The 22,019-nt window shown below is 42.5% G+C and overlaps 1 protein-coding gene across 3 annotated transcripts in view; it reads right to left on the bottom strand.

Annotated features, from left to right (window-relative positions):
• The window catches only part of CDC73 (cell division cycle 73), a 182,637-nt gene extending 162,240 nt beyond the window's left edge, over positions 1 to 20,397 (bottom strand). For all 3 annotated transcript variants that reach the window (XR_004001500.1, XM_030571549.1, XM_030571550.1), the window contains exons 1-6: positions 20,228 to 20,397; positions 9,791 to 9,896; positions 4,522 to 4,591; positions 3,672 to 3,734; positions 3,529 to 3,581; positions 293 to 381 (exon numbers count right to left, since the gene is read on the bottom strand). Coding sequence is in view for 2 of the 3 variants with exons in the window: in XM_030571549.1 (XP_030427409.1) it covers positions 293 to 381; positions 3,529 to 3,581; positions 3,672 to 3,734; positions 4,522 to 4,591; positions 9,791 to 9,896; positions 20,228 to 20,358 (512 nt within the window). In the remaining variant the exon portion in view is untranslated. The remainder of the gene's footprint in view (positions 1 to 292; positions 382 to 3,528; positions 3,582 to 3,671; positions 3,735 to 4,521; positions 4,592 to 9,790; positions 9,897 to 20,227) is intronic.
• Between the last annotated feature and the right edge of the window lie 1,622 nt (positions 20,398 to 22,019).

The raw sequence follows: 22,019 nt of genomic DNA, 5'->3' as shown, positions 1-22,019 counted from the left end.
GAAAACACTAGTCAATGAGACAATCCAACAGTCTGATCATTTCTGGGTGCTGACTGATCAGTCACTGCTGTAAATTACCCCTCCAAAACAGGAGAATGATCTCCAATCACATGAAGCTCTGCCGCAGTCTGATGGCTGACATTTTTCCACAGACAGTTTTTCTGCAGAAATCCAGGGAACCCCTCAGTGGGGCTGCTGGGACATACACTTGAGAACAGATGAAGTAACTGGTCGGCTTTACGGTCCTTAAAACTAGCAATTACTACCCCAGGACCGAAATAAGATTTCTTACCTGATCTGCTCTGTCTGCACAATACCTTCTTTATGCCCCTCCAATCGAGCTGCCAGTCGCTCCTTGTCAAGACGCACACACTCTTCATCCTAGTAGCAATAAAAATGTTTATTTATAAAGCAGCTTCAGTACAATCTCTCTGCCCTCTCTGAAAACAAGATTAAAACAAACTTCACAGAAATCAGCATGTTTAACTTTCTATGACTAGATGAATTCCTTGCCAATCTGGTGTAGTTTTGTAGCCATACTGCACGGATGAATTGCCGAGTGGTAGACTACTAAAAATTGATTCTTGAAAGAACAGAAAGAACACCGAGTAGTTAACTACAGAAAGCTACAAGTCACCTCTTGAAAGTCACAGACAATAATTTAAAGAATGGCTTCTATGTTGGCTGCCAGAGCACATATTTCTTGAAATATGGAATTATATCACTTCACTTTCCCTCCCAAAGGAAATTTAAAATTTGCACAGATACTTAAGTGATGTATAAGCACAGAGAAAGTCAAATTTAGTTTATATCCTGATGCAGATCTTCTCCAAATGGCACTCCCAAAACAAACTAAATTAACTAGTTTAAAAAAAAAAAGCCAGATTCTCTTGTTGAACTGTGCTTAAGGCAGAAATGTAGTGGGAAGAGGCAGCAAAGGTGGACTTATGCCATCTTTTCAGCTTTTTTAATTTAGGGCTGGTCAGAGTCAGTTTGGCACCCAAAAAATCTTAAAGCAGCATCAAGTCTGATCCAAGTTGCATCCCACTCTGTAACTTGAAGGGACCGTTGTGACAGTTATAAATCACTGGAGCACACTGTAGCTAGCCAAACTCCTACATCAGGCAGATATGGAGTCACTACACAGGGAGAATCCCCAGGTACCTGGTTAAACGGGCTTTATAGACTTTGAGCTGCTAGAACAGCACAGTGTTTTCTTTAAGAACTATTTACAAAGAAGTCTAATTTATTCTGAAGACCATGATAAGAAATCTGCAGTATCACTGAAGTGAAGCAGAACCATAACTTGATCTGATAATGCAATGAAGTTGTAGATCACTGGTACTCCATCGCACTGCCCCCTAATGTCTTTGCTCCATAGGAGTAGAGTCTTTGCACACTACTTACAGCTTCTCATGCCATTGCACCCAAGCACAAATAATGCTCCAATCAAATGTCTATTGAAGAGCTGAAGTGGTTGCAAAGATTATTTCCTTCTGAGATGCAAATACAGAGCGACAGCTGTAAACTGATGTGGCATCTCCCTGTTTATTTTACAAATAATTGCAAGGCATAACTGCTAATTGAAAGAGGGGCTCCCAGACATTAGTGTGAATTAATGAGGTTGTACTGTATACTGCCTATTAGAAGGTGAAGAACTTAAGTTAAACATCTGTGACAAGTGTTAACATACTGATGTGGGCCCCTGAGTGGAAGATATTTATCTAAGAAAGCAACAGAACCAGTTTCTTTAACATTAACTTTAAGAAACAGGTATCTCCCCACCCCCTAGTTAATTTAAATGGGTTTAATTGATTTTTCAAAAAGATTATTTGCATCCATCAAGTTGCACACAACGAATTCTTTGCAGTGACCACTAATCAGCACGAGTTAAATTAATTAGCTTTTAAGTATTTTGTTATTTTCATCAGCAGGGTAGGTAAATCGAGAAATCATACGAAACAGCTAGGACACAGGAAAGAATGAGGACAGACAGGATCCATCTATATTGCAAGAACTACTTTTCAGAGGACCTGGTTACAGAGTTGTCTCCTGAACAGAGCTGCATAGATCAAGACTGCAGCATGGTTCCAGAATATACTTAAACCAGAGTTTAGTCTACACAAGATGGAACTGTGTCCAGAGACAACTGGGTGCCTATACTGTGCTGCAAAGGTCTTGGTCTGTCCAATCTTGTTTTAACTATATCACAACATGCCTGTGATGTCAACATAAAAAAAATGGGCAAAACTGTGGCATTAGCATAGACAAGCCCTTAAAGTGAAGCTATGTTGTATGTTTTTCTACATCTGAAAATGAAGCAAAAATTGGTAGAGAAACTGTTAGTAAGTCATATACTCAATTACTGATATTAGTGCTGCTTGAATCATTCATCTACTAAGCACCAGGCTAGTGAAAGAGTGGAATAATTTGCAGTAGCTTCACTAGCAGTGAGCACATCTAATCCACTTTATCAGCAATGGCACCACCTCCCTAAATCTTTTAAGGATGACTGTACTGTCAAACAAGTTACTTTTCCACAGCAAAATGGTAAAAATAAGTCATGATTTTAGTTTAAAATAGGACCAGTTACAGGACAATATTTTAATTGTTTGCTATGGAAAATAATAAGTTAAAAAAGTAGGAACATTTAGTAATATTTAACTGGTAGTTTCAGACCACCTAAAAAGAAGCCTATAATACACAGGATATATGTACAGTCAATTTCATAGAGGAATCTTAGCAAACAACTGACCAGGATGATACAAAAAGGTAATTGAGAAAAAACATTAAATCAGATTTTGTCACATAATCATCGTCTTGACTGTAAGTAATGCTAACCACCTCCTAACTGAATAAATAATTGTAATATATTGCTTTGAAGATGCACTTGTGTAAGTACACCATTAAATGAACTATCAGGATGTCAGGTCAGACTAATGGTAACAACGGTGGACTGTAGTTTCACATGTTACCAAGAGCACTGCAGTATGAGAATAAGTAAACCAAGTACGATAAGGATCCATTAACAAACACACCTAGAATAATGATGGGAAGATGTAAATTAAAGGTCAAATGCTTTGGTCTTGAATGGGGACGTAAGAGTAGCTACATGTTAAGAGGATGAAATGTGCCTAGGTATTTTTAATTCCAGTAAATAGGATTTAGGTCCCAATCCTTCATCCCTTATTCAAGCAACTAGGTTAACTTCCAGCCATGTGATACAAAATATACATCTGATCTATAAAGTTGCAGATTTCCCCTCTTATACTACAGACCACTTAAGTGTGTTAGAATTTAAAGCCAGTAAAGTCAAACATCAACGTTCAAAGGAGAAGCTGAAATTCCTACGAAGTATTGGTGCACAGTCTCCATTTAATTCACATAAACAACTCCCATTCACATTAATAGGAGAAGTATGTGAACCTACAGGAAAGGAAGTTTATCTAAATTACACTACCAGAGGAAAAAAATCTAGTCAGTCCCAGAAGAAAAACTCAGATGGATGACATTAGTCATTTGCATTACCTCTATTCTTGGTTTCTTTGCTTCTGCTAATATTTCATCTGCCGCTCTTTTAACTAAAGGGGAAAAAAAGATAATTAAAAATGCAGAATCGTGGCAGGCTTTCATAAAATTCATACTAACACTGCTTAGCAGTTAAATCATACCTTGAGTGGATCGCTGAAGACCAATTTCAAGTGGTGCACTTCTGTCTATACTTGATGACGTTGCTAAGGTTCAAACACAAAATTGTATGTAAGTATTCAAAGACGTGAGCACAGGAAGCAAACAGCACTGCAAAGGCAACAAATATTTTGTAATCTGGAATCAACTCTCTCTGTAAATTCACTTACATTTGTAAGAGGAAATTAAACTAATGGCCCCCATTGAAATAAAAGCATGCTTATCATACATATCACAAAAAGTGAGTAGCCTCAAATTCCAATTAAAAAAAAATACAGTACTACAAGAAAAACTGCAGAAAAAATATTGAAAACACAACATGCATTAGTATTCATCTACAGACAGGCTAACATTCAAGCACCTCTCTTCTCTGACTATAGGTAACCTAGATTTTAATGCTGGAAGACCATACAAATTGCTATGCTGCTAATGAACAAGTGTTAGCATGTAATATATCATTTTAGCAAACTGTAGGACTCACTCTCAATTCTGGTATAGGATATGTGTGGTGTTACTGAATAGGTCTTTTTCACACTCTAGAAAAAAGTATATGCACATCCGTACCACACAGAAGCATTAACATCTGAAGAAGCTGTTGGCTCAGCTGTCACAGTTTGTTTTATCATACAACTACTAATGACACACAGAGACAGACAAGTGAAATTCAGCACAAAGAGGTGGAAGAACACTTGTAAGCCCATTTGAACAGGTCTCATACACTCCAACAAATATACACGTTCATATGTCCACTCTTGTTTAATCTCCCCCTCTCACTGCAAAAGTGAAGCAATAAAATGCAGTATAGCCGTGCTAAAAAGGAAGAACTTCACTCACATGTTTCCCCATTTAGGTACGCAAGTAGATCTTTTCTGTCAGGTCTTCTTACCACAGGAATGTTTTCAGTCTGAAAAGAATTGAAGATTTTATTTTAGATAGACCACATCCAAAAACAGGATGCCTCAGAACAAAACCCCAAACAATATGACATGTATAAACTTTGTGGGGAAGCCATTTCCTTTATTCAGAAGTTGCTGTTCACAGATACAATTTATTTACAATATAATTTGTGTAAGATCTTTTGGAAATGGAGACGTGAAGAATCTTCATCTACTAGGTTTTCTAACAAGTTTATCCACAGTGCTTAGTAACTATAAAAGAACATGCAAGCTGTTTTTGGGAAAAAAAACTGTTGTTGGCAACACGATAAAACAAAACCACTAAATTTCATGTCTTTTTCCTTTTAAAATTGTTCACAAGAATGATCCTATTTTTCAAAGTTTTCTTTTACAGTAAATCTGTTGAGTATTTGAGTTTAAAATTAAGCATTTGCACATAAAGCCAAGCTTCACCAGGAAATGAATTATTTCATAAAATGAACTAAGTGCTTAGCACTTGCCATGGTTCCTGCATGGTTACACAGTAAACCATAAGCTAAAATAGGAAGAAGAGAAAGGGCTATTAAGCTTTATCCCCAGCCTATCCAAACGCTTTCAATAACATATTAAAAATATACAGCTGGCTCCACTTAAATGCATAATGGTACATGTAACACCAATGTACTGTCCACATCAGCAGCCAACAGATTGCAGTTACTTTTCAAGCAAGGAATGTTCTAGATATATCACAAAATAAATATTAGGCAGCTGCTCAACATCGGTGGATGCATAATTCATTTAAGCTGCATTCAAAATTCAAGGTGCACATGCTATTCTCAACTTAATTACTTCCAATAAATCAATGGCAACATTGGGCATATCATTTAACACCTTGGCTCATTTCTGGGATTATCTATGATACCTCAAGTAATACTCTGGTAGACAGATTTCATTCTAAATTGGTTAGAATGTCTGACTAACCTATTATTTTAGCCATCTGAGCATCAAAGTAAATAGCTACAGTTTTGGATTTGGGTGTAGTTCTTTTGCATGCAGTATGTCAAGGTAGTCTTATGATTATGCATCTAAGCAGAGTGTAGAATAAACTAAATTGCCTTCAAGTAAAGTCTGCTAGATGGAAACACACTGCAGGTAAGTAAATTTTAGCCTAGAATCTTTACAGTATCTCTTTCAGTTTAGTTGGCTTGTCACAAACATATGCTATCTGAAAAAAACATTAAGGTTATAGCCACTTGTCCTAAACATACAGATAAACGTAGCATAAAATCCCTCCTGAGCAGCTGTACTGAATCTTTACCTGTATAGGGTTAAGAAGCTCAAATAACCTGATTGGCACCTGACCAAAAGGGCCAATAAGGAAAAAAGTACTTTGAAATCTGGGGTGGAGGCTTTGTTTGGGCTCTGTTTGTTCCCTCTCCCACAACAGAAGCCAAGCAGAGACAATGTCTCCTGAAAATATACCTGGAATAATCCATCTAAGAATTACAGAAACTGTAAGGGAGGCAAGGAAATGCGTTAGGTTACACTGGTCTACAATTTTTGATAAGTCATCTGCTTCAGAGATAAAATGTGATATTTATGATGTATTTTGATGTGCTGAATTCAAATATGACAATTAAAACGACTGATTGGCTACTGTTTCTAAGATATCTAAGTTTTTACATTTTATGTCTATGTATATTGTGTAGATAGTAGAGTTTTAATCATAAATTGTAAACCCAGGTCTTTTCATGTGTTTATGGTTGCTTTACTTGATAATATTTCACCTGTCCTGTTTATGTAACACTTTAAAAATCAGCAAAAGGGTTATATAAATAAAATTTATTATGAAACAAAAGGCAAAAAACTATTATGTACATAGTTTAGTCCTATTCATTGTCTACTCAGCACTTCTTGGCTTGTCTCCTGTATTCACTAAATGGAGCATCTCTTGTCACTGTCCAGCAATAGTCTGCAAGCATTGATGGGCTCCATTTGCCCTGATAGCCTGCCAGGAGATTCCACTGCTGTAGTCTGGAGCCCAACAGCTCTGCCTTACTCTTGGGTAGTTCCAAATCCCTGATAAGGTCATTCAGTTCACCTTGTATTATGAGGTGTGGTTCAGAGGAGGAGGATGGGAGAAAATGTGGGTCCTGTGACATTGATGGTTCAGGACCAGAAGTTTCATCCTCTTCCTCTTCCTCATCTGACTCAAGTGAGAATGATTCTGGTGCATTAGGAACCGGCAGTCCTTCTCCATGGGGTGCTGGGCGTATAGCTGATGGAATGTTTGGATAATGCACAGTCCACTTTTTCTTCTTTGACACACCTTTCCCAACTGGAGGCATCATGCAGAAGTAACAATTGCTGGGATGATCTGTTGGCTCTCTCCAAATCATTGGCACTGCAAAAGGCATAGATTTCCTTTTCCTGTTCAACCACTGGCCAAGATTTGTTGCACAAGTGTTGCAGCATATGTGTGGGGCCCACCTCTTATCCTGATCTCCAATTTTGCAGCCAAAATAAAGGTGATAGGCTTTCTTAACCATAGTGGTTATACTGCACTTTTGTGATGCAAAAGTCACTTCACCACAAACACAGCAGAAGTTATCTGCACTGTTCACACAAGTACGAGGCATCTCTGCTCACTCTGGCTAAACAGAAATGTGTCCCTTTGCAAAATCAAACACTGACAAATAAGAGAGCATGACACTGTATGATTTCTAGAGCTGACATAGGGCAATTTGTTCAGCAGAGTGATGTAAGCTTCGTTATGATTGCATCGTCCATGACTTCTAGGAATAACATGATGCAATTCATATCATGTATGACACAACACCAGCTTCAGATTGCATCATTCATTGTTTTGCCTAAAAAGCAAGTACTGTCCAAACCTAGTCATAGATTTATTCATAGATCCAGTCAAAGATGTATTTTAGTCATTTCTGGTTTAAATTGAGATCCCTTCCCTTTATAACTCACTTATCCTCCGCCATTCCCAAGTCAAGGGTCGTATATACTTACCCAATAGCATATCTTGAAAACTAGAGCCAATCAACAATTTTAAGCATCATTTTCGTTCTCAATGACCCAGAATTAGTAAAGCTGGACTACATTTATTTCAGAAGCATTTTGGCTGTAGAGCAGTGTTATCTTTTGTTTCAGCTTGTGAATTTTCCCTATGCTAAGAGGGAGTTTTGCTTCACAGTTACAAAACAGGAATGAAGTCCAGAAGGGAGTTCTCTGTGTTTCAAATCTTTTTATTACCCTGAAAAGTTACATTCCATCTTCATTCTGCAGGTGTGATTCTTTTACTTTTTTTTCCCTTTATTATAAAGTTCTTTTAAGAACCTGATTGATTTTAGTGTCCTAAAGATAAAGGTTCTGGTTTGTACTTACACTAAAGGCAATTGGTTGGTAGATTATTCTCAAGCCTCTCCAGGAAAGGGGGGGATAGGTAGTGGCCCCTCCCTGAATTTTTGTTCATGTCACTTTGTGGTGGCAGCAATACCGTCCAAGGACAAGAAAAGGAATTTGTGCCTTGGGGAAATTTTTAACCTAAACTGGTGGACTAAGCTTAGGGGGTCCCCACATCTGTACCTCAGAGTGAGGAGGGAACCCTGACACCACCCAAGAGCACACATCTGATCCTACATTTTTGCACTAAATCAACCACAAGTTACAGTTAAGCTGTTAAACATGAAACCTTAAAGACACTAAGTAAAAGACTGATCTTCAAAGGAGCAAAAGAAAGACAACAGCTTTTAATGTACAAACATTAGTGCTATTCTGGTTCTTTAGCTGTACTAAATAGAAATTTTCTGAAAAGATAAGACTGTATGTAACCAAAAGCCCTTGTTTTGATAAGTTTTTAATACCAGGGTTTAAACTATCACTAAACACACATAGCAGAGATGCTATGCTTCAACTGAGACACAGATTAATGAACCAATAAATCACACCTTGTCATGTCTTTCTGCTCAGTTTTGCCACTGTCTTAAGAACAAAAGAATATTTGTTTTTAAAATATGTTCAAATATATCAAATAATTCCTAGCTGCAAGAGTAAGAATGGCAAAAAAAACCTTCCTGTTTTCAAGCTTACAAATAAGTAGTAATAGATTTCACATTTAACTCCCTCTTCCTACCCGAATTCAGAACAGTGCGCTCAGTTGCCATATCCAGCACGGCTTCTGATTAGCATGCTATCCTTTAGTATTATGCATACCTTTCCATGTGATTTTGTAATCTTTTCTCTTAAATTCTCTTCTTTAAAATAATGTCAAAGTCCACATTGAAGTCCAGTATCAGAGAGGTAGCCATGTTAGTCTGGATCTGTAAAAGCAGCAATGTGTCCTGTGGCACCTTATAGACTAACAGACATATTGGAACATGAATGGGTATTCACCCACGAAAGCTCATGCTCCAATATGTCTGTTAGTCTATAAGGTGCCACAGGACTCTTTGCTGCTTTTACACATTAAGTCCAGTACTCAGTGTGTCAGATATTATAATTACTGTGAATAATGAATCATCTACTCATTCAATAAGAAAATTAAGAACAGGTGTCAGTGATTTCAGACACACAAGCTTTTGAGCTTCACAGGTCAAAGATTTTCTTCAAGTCAAAGATTTTAGTCAATTTCAGTATTTCAGACTAACAGATGCTAACAGCATACAAAATATTCTACTAACTTGGATTAATGCTTATGAAGTATTCAGGAAAGAAGGTACAGGTCACAAAGTGATTTACTTGTACTGTCAACATTGAAGTATTAAAATATGACGGCCTTTTTCAGCAATCTAGTGATTATGCTGAAAGATATTCTATGCTCTTTATTAGTCCTGTATTGTTTTCCTTCGTGCTACCCCAATCTCAGTCAGCAACTGCTTTTTATGAAAATAAATAAATAAATAAATAAATAAATAAAAACTACTTCAAGTACCAATTCCAGTTAGGTGAGGAGCGAAAAAAAATAATCCAAGTCACTGAAATCTGTGCTTAAAGTTATGTTTTTACTGTTGTTCATGATTAAAACTATGCCATACCATGTTGTTAGCCAAGTAACTATCAAGAAACAGCTGAGTATTTGTATGTATGTTAGTTAACGTCACAGTAACTGTTCTCCTACTTTCCGGAAAATACTAACATGATCACAAAAATTATTAGCTGGCAAGTATGCACCCTCCAACATTATTAAGGAACAAAGTTCCATGTGCTCTACTTACTGCAGCACGCCGGACGTAAACAGGATGTGAAAGGTGTACATTATTCAGCAGGAACAAGATAGAGTCCAAAGTGTAGTATTCCCTGGGCTGGCCCTCTTTCCCTGTCCTGTAACATCAAGGAACAGATTTTATTTACAACCATATTTCCTCACATATATACTCCTCATTAATCTTTGGTATACAGCTATTTAAAAAAAAATTGAAAAGCCACTAATCAAATTTGTCAGAGAGTACAACAGATATTTTATCAATCATTACCCATATACTTACAGCCTCTACATGGAATAGATTCAAAACTCCTAAAGCGGGTGGAGTAATTAGATGCAAGAAAAGAGGCCAACTAATAAAAGGTATAAAAGTATAGTTACAATTCTTGACATCTATATAAGATTAATATTTGTTTTTCTTTTAAAAAGTTTTAGAAGACAAATCACTACTTCAGGGTTATTCCCCTAATTTTCAAAAGAGCTGCAATAACTTACTCAGACCCTTGGGGATGGGGGAGAGAGGCTGAGGAAATTTTCAACATACATTAGGAAATAATTTAAAGTGTTCTCCAGATGACTTGCTCTGGAGATAGACCTGTAAAATCTTCACTGTAAAATCTATTATCAGAGGGGTAGCCATGTTAGTCTGGATCTGTAGAAGCAGCAAAGAATCCTGTGGCACCTTATAGACTAACAGACATCTGTTAGTCTATGTTAGTGAAGAGCTCAGAGACTTCACAAACAGAGTGTATCCTAAATATTTGAGGCACAAGAGAGTCTGGATACAAGTAAAATGTAAGGAATCCTTACATGACAGAAAGCTATTCAGAAGATAAACCAGTTAGATGGAAATAAACTTACAAATTTATATTGGACTCCCAGATTGCTGGCATCAGACAGTGCCATTTTTCAGCAACACAGCTGCTAAAAGCACATTAGGAGTTCAGCCTGATCTTCAAAGTAACGTCTCTTTGCACAAGCAAATGACTTTTCCAGCATAGCTAAAAAACCTAAATAGCTTTTTCTGTGCCTTGTGACCAACTATCAATCATTAAGGTAGTACCTAGGGCTTGAAAACTCCACTCCAGAAGCAGCAAGCTTAGCAAGAGAAGATGGGGCATAAGGCAGAATTTTAGCTTATTGAGCCTTTATGCTTTAAAGAGCACCTACCAAATATAAACCAATGTAGTAACGTGGTCCCAATGTTCCAGACACTTGTGCCTCTACAGGTGCTATGACTATTGCTTTACTAACAGTAGAGTGAAATTAACCAGACCAGTCAGTTTCAATGATACTATCAGGAAGCACAGATCAGCAGCCAAGCTATCAAGAATCATATTGGTGGGGGAAGAGGAGAAGAGAGAGGTGTGCAGCTTCAAATCAATCAGACACAGACTAGACAAGAGCTGGTTTTAAAGCTAGTGCCCACAGAGCCAAGTTTTAGGATCTGTACCCTGATAGAAATCCCAGCAACCTGTCATCCCCAGAAGCTGATGATGGTGAGAGGGAGGGGGCGGTCCCAAGTCACTGCCCCAGCAGCTTACTGATGGGCCCCTCCCACTTATTTTCATCTTTTTTTTTTACCATTGGCTATTAGATGTCTAGAAAATTTCTTGAATCCTGGTAGTAATGAAGGCTCTTCCTCCATTCAACATCCCCCAGAAGTGATGTCATCCACTACAAATACCTGACTTGTGCAGTAGTATTAACACTTAAAAAAAATCATTCTAGATTTTCTTTGAACTATTGCTTATCTCTATGTGATCAGGCATAATAGGCATTTTAGTCTGAGTTTGCAACTGATCAATAAAAAGGCAGAAAAAAACTGCTAGATCTCTGTTACTACACTGGCTGTGGATATGGTGTTACAAGGCCACATTCTGACTTGCTGATCATGCTATTTCGATGATCTAATAGCCATCACCAACTCGCAACATTGCTCTGGTGCTTCATTGGTTAACCCCTATGAAAAAATTCCTACTCCCATTATGGGTGATGGGAAAGTTAATACAGAGCAAAGACGCTAAGATAAATCACACTAGGAGGAGGTGGGAGAAAGATAGGTAGGAGAGTGAGAGGCTGAAGAAGGAAAACCAGTCTGAACAGCACTTAGTGGGAAGGGCAAAACTGCCATTCAAGCAGCAGTTTTTAGTCCTTCTAGCCACTTCAGACTTACTTTGTAGCCCAAAAGCCAAATGCCAGCTTGGTCAATAAGCAAAATATATAAATTAAAAATGAGTTGAAAGTGGCTGTTGGGTCATAAGCTACTGCTGAAAGGGCAAGTCAGAACAACACAGGAACCTAGAGAGAAAAAAAAGGTTAGAAAAGTATAATTTTCTATACTGTTATCACTTATCCTTTTTATAGGCACAACTTCTCACAGTAGAAGGATGTTATATAAACCCCAGAATTTTTTTTTCCAAAACATGTTCTTAAATAAACAGAAATTAGCCACCCCAGGGTATGCTATAGTAGATTAACAGTGCACTTCTTGGGCAACTGAAGGCATTTGGTCCCAGATCTTACAATGCATCTAGGTGGTTTAACAGTCTACCACCACCTCAATAAACCATGACAGGGTATGCAACTGAATACATGCCAAGACTTTGCCTAAAAAAAGATATTTAAATTTTAATTCCTTTGAAAGTCAGTTCCTCTCCTTGCTTACATGTCAAGACCTAAACTGAGGATAGCTTGCTGCAGTTGATATCATAAATACCCAAAGCAGCACAAGGACTAATCCAACTTCTACTTTTGTGTTAGTAATGCCATCAAGTGTTTCAAAAGAAACAAAGTACTGAATTTAAGGCCACACAAATACAGTATTTTTCATTCATCTTGTGAATCTCTCCACTTACATGTAATTCCAGATGAACAATTTCATGCCATATTAGTAAAAGAAAGCATCTGCATTAAGCAAGGGCAAAAGTTTTTTTGTTTTTTTAACCAGACACTTGTATTTCCAGTCCATTCATTTATCCTCAATCTGTAGATGCCAAGAGTTCATTAATCCATCAGACTACTTTCTCTTTCACACTGGAAGATGTGAAAGATATTGATTTTTACTGGCATGCTTAATGTAGAATACATCCCCATGCACAAAAGAAAGCAGTAACATGGACAGCCCATTACCTGAAGAGAATAATCTATCTTCAGAAACATGCACGTGTAAAAGCAACGTGTACACTATAACACAAATTACAGCAACAGTGAACTAGCTGTTCACTATTCACTAACCTCAACTCTATAGAGATTGCCCCTTCTGCTGGCTAAGTAGACTACATAAAAGTATTTCTCTGGATCTACTTGTCTGCCCCTTGGCTCTGTAGTTGCCTTTCAGGAGTAACAAACAACTAGCAGATCAGAGGCCAACAAACAACTTTACACACACACACAAATACTATGTTTACTAACCATGTGAATGTAATCTACTTAGCAGTGAACGAATGGTAAAGGCAATTTTAAAAGTGTCCTGTGTCCATTGAGGAAAAAAAACAAAACAAACACAACTGGCTTTAGAAGCTAGCTAGAGAAAGGATTTTAGAGTAAATGTAATCCTTTGGAAAAGTGCTGAATTACTGGAAAGCTCTATTTATCCACAGAAAATATACAATAGCAATGGAAACTTCCCCATATTATCTTGATAATGTACTTAAACTTAATTCCAGAGGGACTAATTTTAAGGCACTCAGAATAGCTTTGTCTCCATGACTATGCAGTTTTTGACCCCTCTGTCCAGAGTGAAAGGAGGGTTATCAGTTACAATTAAGTGAGGACAAACACCTACTACATATTGGACTGAAACCACACACCCTCTGCAGAGCCAGGCATTAAGAACTATGAACAGGGACTGGATTCTCTCCAGTGATCTAGATGTAAAAAGATCTGAATCCTGTTACTAATGTTCTAAGCCAAGTGGATCTCACTCACCTACAAGAATCGGACAGTTATATAAATAATTAGTCTAAATGAAGATGTGAAAATTTTACTGGACTCCTTCCACCAAGGCTGATGATATAAAAAATAGGGGAAGAACACCCACCAAGGAGGTCCAGAAGTAGCATCCAATCCTCACACTGCTAAGAAGAAAGTGAGATTCTCCTCATCGGGCTATCCTTGGACCCCGCTCAAAGAACCTTCTTTTGGATCAGCCTCCCCTCCTATTCCTTCTGGCTCCCAAAAGACATTCTTTCAGACAACCAAAGACTCTTGGTTCTCCCTTCCACACACCCAGAGCATCTCGTCCACAACTCTTCTTCCCTCAGCCCCACAACTACAGTGAGGAATAGAACTTTACTATTACTTGCCTCAATCTGTTTTGGATCCTCCTTCCCTGTGAACAGCTCATACCTGCCTTAGGGCTCATCCACACTAGGGGGGGAATCGATCTTAGATACGCAACTTCAGCTAAGTGAATAATGTAGCTGAAGTCGAATATCTAAGATCGGATTACTCACCCGTCCAGACGGCGCGGGATTGATGTCCGCGGCTCTCCGTGTCGATTCTGAAACTTCGTTGGGGTTGATGGAGTTCCGGAATCGATATAAGTGCGCTAGGGAATCGATATATCGCGTCTAGATTAGACGCGATATATCGATCCCCGAGCAATCGATTTTAACCCGCCGATACTGCGGGTAGTCTGGACGTACCCTCAGACACTGCCTGAAGCTTTCCTAAGCAGCAGCACTTACACTGACAATGTAGTTTACCAGCATAGATGTGATGTGTCTTGATTTTAATAAGGCTTTTGACACAGTCCCACGTACGCATAAACCAGGCCTGTACAACTCATAAAGCGGTGAGGGCCACATTAATCCAAAGAAAACAGCTGAGGACCGAAACCTCCTGGCCCCACAGAAACACCCCGCCCCATGGCCCAGCCCTGTGGAAACAAACCCTCTTTCCCCAGCACTGCCCCACCAAAACAGCTGTGGGCCAAAAAGGAAAGTTGGGGGTGGGGAGGTGATGATTTAAAATAAAGTAACTGAGGGCTCCCAGCTGAAGAGGTGGCTGGGAGCCCTCAGGGTCAAATTAAAGGGCCCAGGGCTCCGACGGCTGGGAAAACCCGGCAGGGCTGGCTCTACATTTTTTGCTGCCCCAAGCAAAAAAAATTTGGCTATCCTCCGTCCCAGCCCTGGGCTCCCCCCTGAACCTCCGTGCTGCCCCAGTCCTGGGCTCTCCCCTCACCGACCCACACCCCCTGCCGCCCCAGAGCTGGGCTTCCCCCTTTCCTCCCCACCAGTGCCCTCCGCCCACCCCCCTGCTGCCCCAGCCTTGGGCTCCCCCCCACCAGTGCCCCTACACACACACTTCCTGCCGCCCCAGCCCTGGGTCACTGGTAACGCTCCCAGGGCAGGCCATTCAGCAGGAATTTTGGATGTGCACAAAACACAGACAGGATTGGTTCCCATATGGTTACAGAGCTGCAGTAAAGTGGAACAATTTTCAGATTGTGTGATTGGAGGATATCTGGATGCATATTGTAAGACTGTCCTCCATAAATGAGGAAAAGTTGAGGTGTCTATTATTTTTTTGTTCCACTCTTTCCTTCTATGGGGAATTAGCCAATGCAATATCACAGTCTTCCTTTTAAACAAACAAAAAGGCAATGGCTGTTGAAAATAGCAATTCCAGTCCTAATAAGCATCTCTTGCTCAATTTTATCCTACTTTTTCTACAGCAAGTTACAGTGAATCAGTATATTTGATGTAGGAGAAATCAAGTAACAGCTGCCCAAACTGAGCTTGAGCACTCCTGAATTTTGAAGTGTTCAAATCTGGAAGGCAGGTGCTGGGTGGCGGGGCCTGTGGGCTCCGCGGGAGAGAATGGCAGCAATGTGTCTGGAGCAGCATGGAGCCAGACACGCAGGTCTGAGTGGCACGGTAAGGGGGCTGGGGGTTGCAGAAGGGGTAGAAGGTTCAGGGAGCAGTCAGGGGACAGGCAGCAGTTGGATAGGCATGGGAGTCCCAGGGTTTTATCAGGGGACAGGTAGGGAGTGGGGTCCTGGGGGAAAGTTCGAGGGGTCTCAGGAGGAGGCAGTTGGGGACAAGGAGAAGGGAGGCTTAGATAGGAGCTGGGATCCCAAGTGGCAGTTAGGGGCAGGGGTCTCGGGAGGGGGCAATCGGGGGACAAGGAGCAGCAGCATTTAGATAGGGAGTGGAGTCCTGGAGGGCAGTTAGGGGCAGATGTCCCGGGAGAGGGGTATTAGGGGACAAGGACCAGTGGCGTTAGATAGGGGGTGAGGGTCCTGGGGGGCAGTTGGGGCAGGGGTCTGAGGAGGGGGCAATCAGCGGCTGCAGGCCAGGATTCAAAGGGCTCTGGGCTGCCCACAGCCGCGGGGAGCCCTGAGCCCTTTAAATCCCAGCCGCGGCTGGGAAATCTCTGCGGGCAGCCCCAGAGCCCTTTGACTCCCGGCCACGGCTGGGATTTAAAGAGCTCTGGGCTCCCCATTCCCAGGATTCAAAGGGCTCTGGGCTGCCCGCTGAGCGCTGTGTGCGGGGGATTTAGAATCCCCCTGCGGGCCGCACAGTGAGGCTCCGCGGGCTGCATGTTGTGCAGGCCTGTCATAAGCCAACTATTGTAATGTATTACATTTGAAATTACTATAAGGTGGGTGTGAAATTGATTGATCATACTCAATGAGTAATTATCAAGAGGTTGGTGTGAAACTGGACAGGCTGCATGTAGTGGGGTTCAGCAAACATCAGTCCTGGGTCTGATGCTATTCAATAATTTGATAAATAACTTGGATAATGGGGAGAGAGTATGCTTTTAAAATCTGTGGATGACACTAGCCTGAGAGGATTGCAGGATTAGAATTCAAAACTACCTTGAGAAATTGGAGAAGGGGTCTGAATTCAACAAGATGAAATTCAATAAAGACAAGTGCAACGTACTACATTTAGTAGGAAAAAAAATAAACGTACAATTACAAAATGGGGAACAACTGGTTAGGCAGTTGTACTTCTGAAAAGGTTTAAAGCGGATCACAAATTGAACATGAATCAAAAATGTGATGCTGTTGTGAAAAAGGCTAATATCACTATGGGCTATATTAACAGGAGTATTGTATGTAAGAAAAGGAAGGTAATTGTACTTCTCTGGTCAGCGCTGGTGAGGCCTCAGCCAGAATACTTTGTCCAGTTCTGGCTGACACACTTTAAGATGTGGACAAATTAGAGAGAGTCGAGAGAAGAGCTACAGAAATGATACAAGATTTAGAAATCCTGATCCATGAGGAAAGGAAGGTTAAAAAAAACTGTATATGTTTAATCTAGAGAAAAAAAGACTGAGGTGGGACCTGATAAGTCTTCAAATATGTTCAGGTCTGTTACAAAGATGACAGTGATCATTTGTTCTCCATGTCCACTGAAGGTAGGACAAGTAGTAATGGGCCTAATCTTTAGCAAAGGAAATTTAAATTAAATATTAGGATAAACCTTGTAACTATAAGGATACTGAAAAACTGAGTGAGGCTTCTCAGAGGTTGCAGAAACCCCATCACTAAAGGCTTCTACAAACAAGTTGGACAAACACCTGTCAGGGGTAGTCTAGGTTTACTTGGCCCTGCCTCAGAGCAGGGAACAGGACAAGATGACCTCCCAAGGTCCCTTCCAGCCCTACATTTCTATGATGTTAGTTTCTCTGCTCCCTCACATAGTTCTAAATAACAGTAATGAAACTGATCAGAATCTTGTTAAATTTTACTGGTTGCTATCCCCGAAGACTTTGAGCAGGAGACACCCCTAAGTTGCCTCCCTGCTTGCTCAAGAAAACAGCACTAAAAAAAGCTATTTGGAAAGATATCTAAAGAAATCATTCCCCTCCCCTTAACTAGGAATTATCCATTTTGGCAGAATTTATGCGAGGCGAGAAGGGGAGGAAAGTGCATATACAACTCAAGTAAATTTTGGAAAACCCTGAAAGAAGGGTAATAAAGTCACATATTTCAGATTCAGAAGGGTAGCCGTGTTAGTCTGGATCTGTAAAAGCATCCGACGAAGTGGGTATTCACCCACGAAAGCTCATGCTCCAATACATCTGTTAGTCTATAAGGTGCCACAGGACTCTCTGCTGCTTATACTTCAGATTATAAACTGACTAGTTGAAAGAGTTAGGGATTTGTTTCTGACTCTAACCCCAAATTAACAGGAAAGAACAACTGGCTAGCTGCATTGTGATCTGGACAAACTGGAGAAATGGTCTGAATGAATTTCATCCTATTTACTTAAGGACAAAGGCAAAGTACTCCACTTAGGAAGGAACAATCAGTTGCACTCATACAAAATGGGAAATGAAGGAATACTGCAGAAAGGTCATTGGACCACAAGCTCAAATATGAGTCAACAGTGTAACGCTGTGGCAAAAAAAAAAAAGCGCAGACATCATTCTGGGTTGTATTAGGAGTGTTGTAAGCAAGACACGAGAAGCAATTCTTCCACTCTACTCTGTGCTGATTAGGCCTCAACTGGAGTATTGTGTCCAGTTCTGGATGCCACATTTCAGGAAGGATGTGGACATATTTGAGAGAGTCCAGAGAAGAGCAACAAAAATGATTAAAGGCCTAGAAAACATGACCTATGAGGGAAGATTGAAAAAACTGGGTTTGTTTAGTCTGGAAAAGAGAAGACTGAGAGGGGACATGATAACAGTTTTCAAGTAGGTAAAAGGTTGTTACAAGGAGGAGGAGGAAAACTTGTTCTTCTTAATCTCTGCGGACAGGACAAGGAGCAATGGTCTTAAACTGCAGCAAGGGAGGTTTAGGTTGGACATTAGCAAAAACTTCCTGTCAGAGTGGTTAAGCACTGGAATAAATTGTCTACAGAGGTTATGGAATCTCCATCATTGGAGATTTTAAGAGCAGGTTAGACGAACAACCGTCAGGAATGATCTACTCTAGATAATTAGTCTTGTCATGAGTGCAGGGGACTGGACTAGATGATCTCTCAAGGTCCCAACCAGTTCTATGATTGTGGTGGTGATTTGACTTCTGAAAGTTAGGGCCACCACTATAAATAGAATACTGGACCACTGGGACGGATCCAGTTAACAAATCTAATGCTCTTACCCTAATTCAGAAGTTCTTTAATAATGCCTCAAACTTCAGATGACCAACTGAAAGATCCTTGAGTTTGTTGCTGCCTCCCCTTTCCCTGCTTATGGAGCTTCTTTGGAAAAATTATTTTTCCCTTTGAACTCCAGCTTTCTCTGTAGCATTATTTTTGGAGAAATTGAATGCCTTACTACAATTTAATGACACTTAATAAAGTCCAACTAAAAACCAGGCACTCATTTTCAAGGAGTATAAGAAAGAGAAGGAAAAAGCAATCCTTTGGCTTTTAGCGAATACAATTGCTGGGCTACAAAATGTATACAGTACAAAGAACATTTTGAAAGTTCACTTTAAAAAACAAACACACTCTCTTTCTATCTGGGGAGATATTTGCATTGTGAATGTACTTGTTTACAATGTGTCGTCTCCCAGAAAAATTGGGAGACAAACTATATTAGTATTATAGTAAAGGGGGGGGGGCGCCCCACTAAGGATAGGCCTATGTGGCTCCATAGAAACTTCTGCAAAGTTCACAAGTGGTCAGATCCGGACTTTCTACTTGGACCCAACTATACTCCCTACACAACGAGGGGAGAAGAGTCTAGAAACACAGCCACATGAAAGGGTAATTAACAAAGTGAGCAAACAACACAGAAAACTTAGCTAGAAGATTAATGGTAAAACAACTTCTAGGATACTTGTCACTTCCTTTCAGGATAAGGTACTAAATCAGAAAAAAAACAACTCTCAGGCCAACCACCAATCTCATCTATAATGTGCCCTCTGTAGAGCAGAAGTCTAAAACCCCAACACCTGAAATGGACATAACGCTCTTGCCAGCTCCCACGGCAGGAAAGAAATAACCGTCTTTCCTTTGAGGTGCTGGATCTGCTCTCTCCAACTGGCTGAATCTCAGAGCTGTGGGGAGCCAGGTTCCTCCCAAAAGGAAGAAAAACAACTTCGCTGTTTGACTTGAGATCAAGGCTCCCAGGGTGACAGAGGAGCGACATCCCCCAGGGCACAGGGACACACACCGCGTACAGCTCACCCCCACCGGCTCGGCTCCCGCTGGCCCCCCACCCGCGCTCTGCCAGCCGGGACTCGCTCAACCCTGGACACTGCACCAGGAAACAAGGGGCCACGTCCAGCCGGGGCCACCCGGGAGCAAGCAACAAACAAAACAAAAAAACAAGCAAACAACGGCCGGTCCCGGGGAGGGGAACCGGGCTCCGGGCACATGGCAAAGCCCACAATGGAGACAGGACCCCCGAGGAGCCGGGGTCCCGGGCCCCCCGCGCACGAGCTTCCCCGCCCCGCCTCCCGCTCAGCGGTAGCAACTTCAGGGCAGCTTCCACCCCCTGCCCGCATGCGGGGGGCAGCAGCGGCCGCGCGACTCACCCCCAGATGACATAGTTGGTCTTGACGTTCTTGGGCCAGGAGAACTCGCCGAAGATCACCTCGTCCCCCTTCACCACGATCTCCTTCTTCTGCGTGTTGTACTGCCGCAGCACGCTCAGCACGTCCGCCATCTTCGCGCCGGGCCGCCGCCGCTCCGCCCGGCCCGGCCCGCTCGGCCCCACAGCCAGCCGCGCGAGGACCCCGCCGCCAGCCGCTAGGGCCCCGCCGGGCTGCCCCTGCCGAACGCCTGAGCGCTGCCGCCTGGGGGAGCCGCCGACGCCGCCTGCCTCACCTACGTACTCCTCGCCGCCCCTGCCTCCTCTCCGTGCTTCTGCCCCCTCACCCCAGTGCGCACGGCTAGGGTGGCCGTATAGGCCGGTTTGGGCCAGCACAGTCCCTTTTTAAGCCCTGTCCGGGTGTCCTGACGTCTTTGGGCCTGGGCCCTTGTCCCGTCTCCTCTTGCCAGTTGCAAGTTGCTCTGACCCATGGGAAGTGCAAGTGGCACATCCAGTTCTTCTTCGAGTGCTTGGTCATGTCCATTCCAGTTAGGTGTGCGCGCCGCGTGTGCACGTTCGTCGGAAGATTTTTACCCTAGCAACTCCGGTGGGTCGGCAGGTTGCCCCCTGGAGTGGCGCCGCTATGGCGCCTGATATATACCCCTGCTGGCCCACCCGCTCCTCAGTTCCTTCTTACCACCGTGTCGGTCGCTGGAACTGTGGAGCGCAGCATAGGTGTCCTCCACGTACCTAGCTTCTCCTTGTTACTTGTTGTATATAGTTATCATTAGTGTATAGAGTATTTAGTTCATAGTGTCAATTAGTTATTGTACATAGTTTAGCGGGTTCGGGCTCTAGCCCTTCCCCGCACCCAGTGCCCGGGCTCATGCTCGGGTCGCCGGGATTCAAGCCGTGCTCGGCCTGCAAAAAGCTGATGCCCACGAGCGATCCCCACGACGCCTGCCTAAAGTGCCTTGGGGAATCGCACATATCTGAGAAGTGCCGCATTTGTAAGGGCTTCAAGCCGCGGACCAAGAAGGAGAGAGACCATTGGTTGAAGACTCTCCTTATGGAGGCAGCTCTTAATCCTCCTTCCTCGGCACCGAGTGCTGACACCGCGCCGGCACCGGACCGCGCCGGCACTGCGAAGAAACCTCGGCACTGGCCTTCCCCAGCACCGGGTCCCGACAGAAGAACATCAGTGGCCTCTACTCCTGCGAAGCAGACTCATGCGGACTGCCCGGCACCAACTCCTGCCGCGGCCCCGACGCCAGTAATACCGTCGACTCCGGGTCCAAGAGGTCCGTCGAGTCCAGTCTTGGTGAGCTCCCCGGTGAGACCCGTGGAAGAGCTGATGGTCCCCTCTATGCCCGAGACATTCTCGTCAGCCAGGGACCTGATCGTGATGACCGAGTCTGCTCTGCCTCAACCCCCAGCACCGCTGGTGCGGGTTCTTCAATCTAGAGGCAAACCGGCAGCCATGAGACCTCCGTCCCTGGAGTCGACAGGCCGGCACCGATCTCCACCTAGGTCCCGGCACCGCTCCAGGTCCCGTGGAAGATCTCGATCGAGGCGCCGCTCGCAGTCCCGGCACCGCTCACCACGGCGGTACCGGTCGTACTCGCCGCGCAGATGCACCTCCCGGTACTCTCGGTACCGTTCCGGTTCTAGTCATCATTACTGGCACCGAGACTCCCGAAGCCGCTCGTGATCCCGATCCCGGTCGACCTCCCAGCACCGAGCTGGTGGCAGGTCCCGGTCGCGATCTCGGCACCGTTATGACTCCCGGTACTGGT

Source organism: Gopherus evgoodei, chromosome 8 (genome assembly GCF_007399415.2).
Source record: "Gopherus evgoodei ecotype Sinaloan lineage chromosome 8, rGopEvg1_v1.p, whole genome shotgun sequence".
In the NCBI taxonomy this organism is placed as follows: Eukaryota; Metazoa; Chordata; order Testudines; family Testudinidae; genus Gopherus; species Gopherus evgoodei.
The sequence above is the reverse complement of the archived record's forward strand: the minus strand, read 5'-3'. Positions and strand labels throughout refer to the sequence as shown.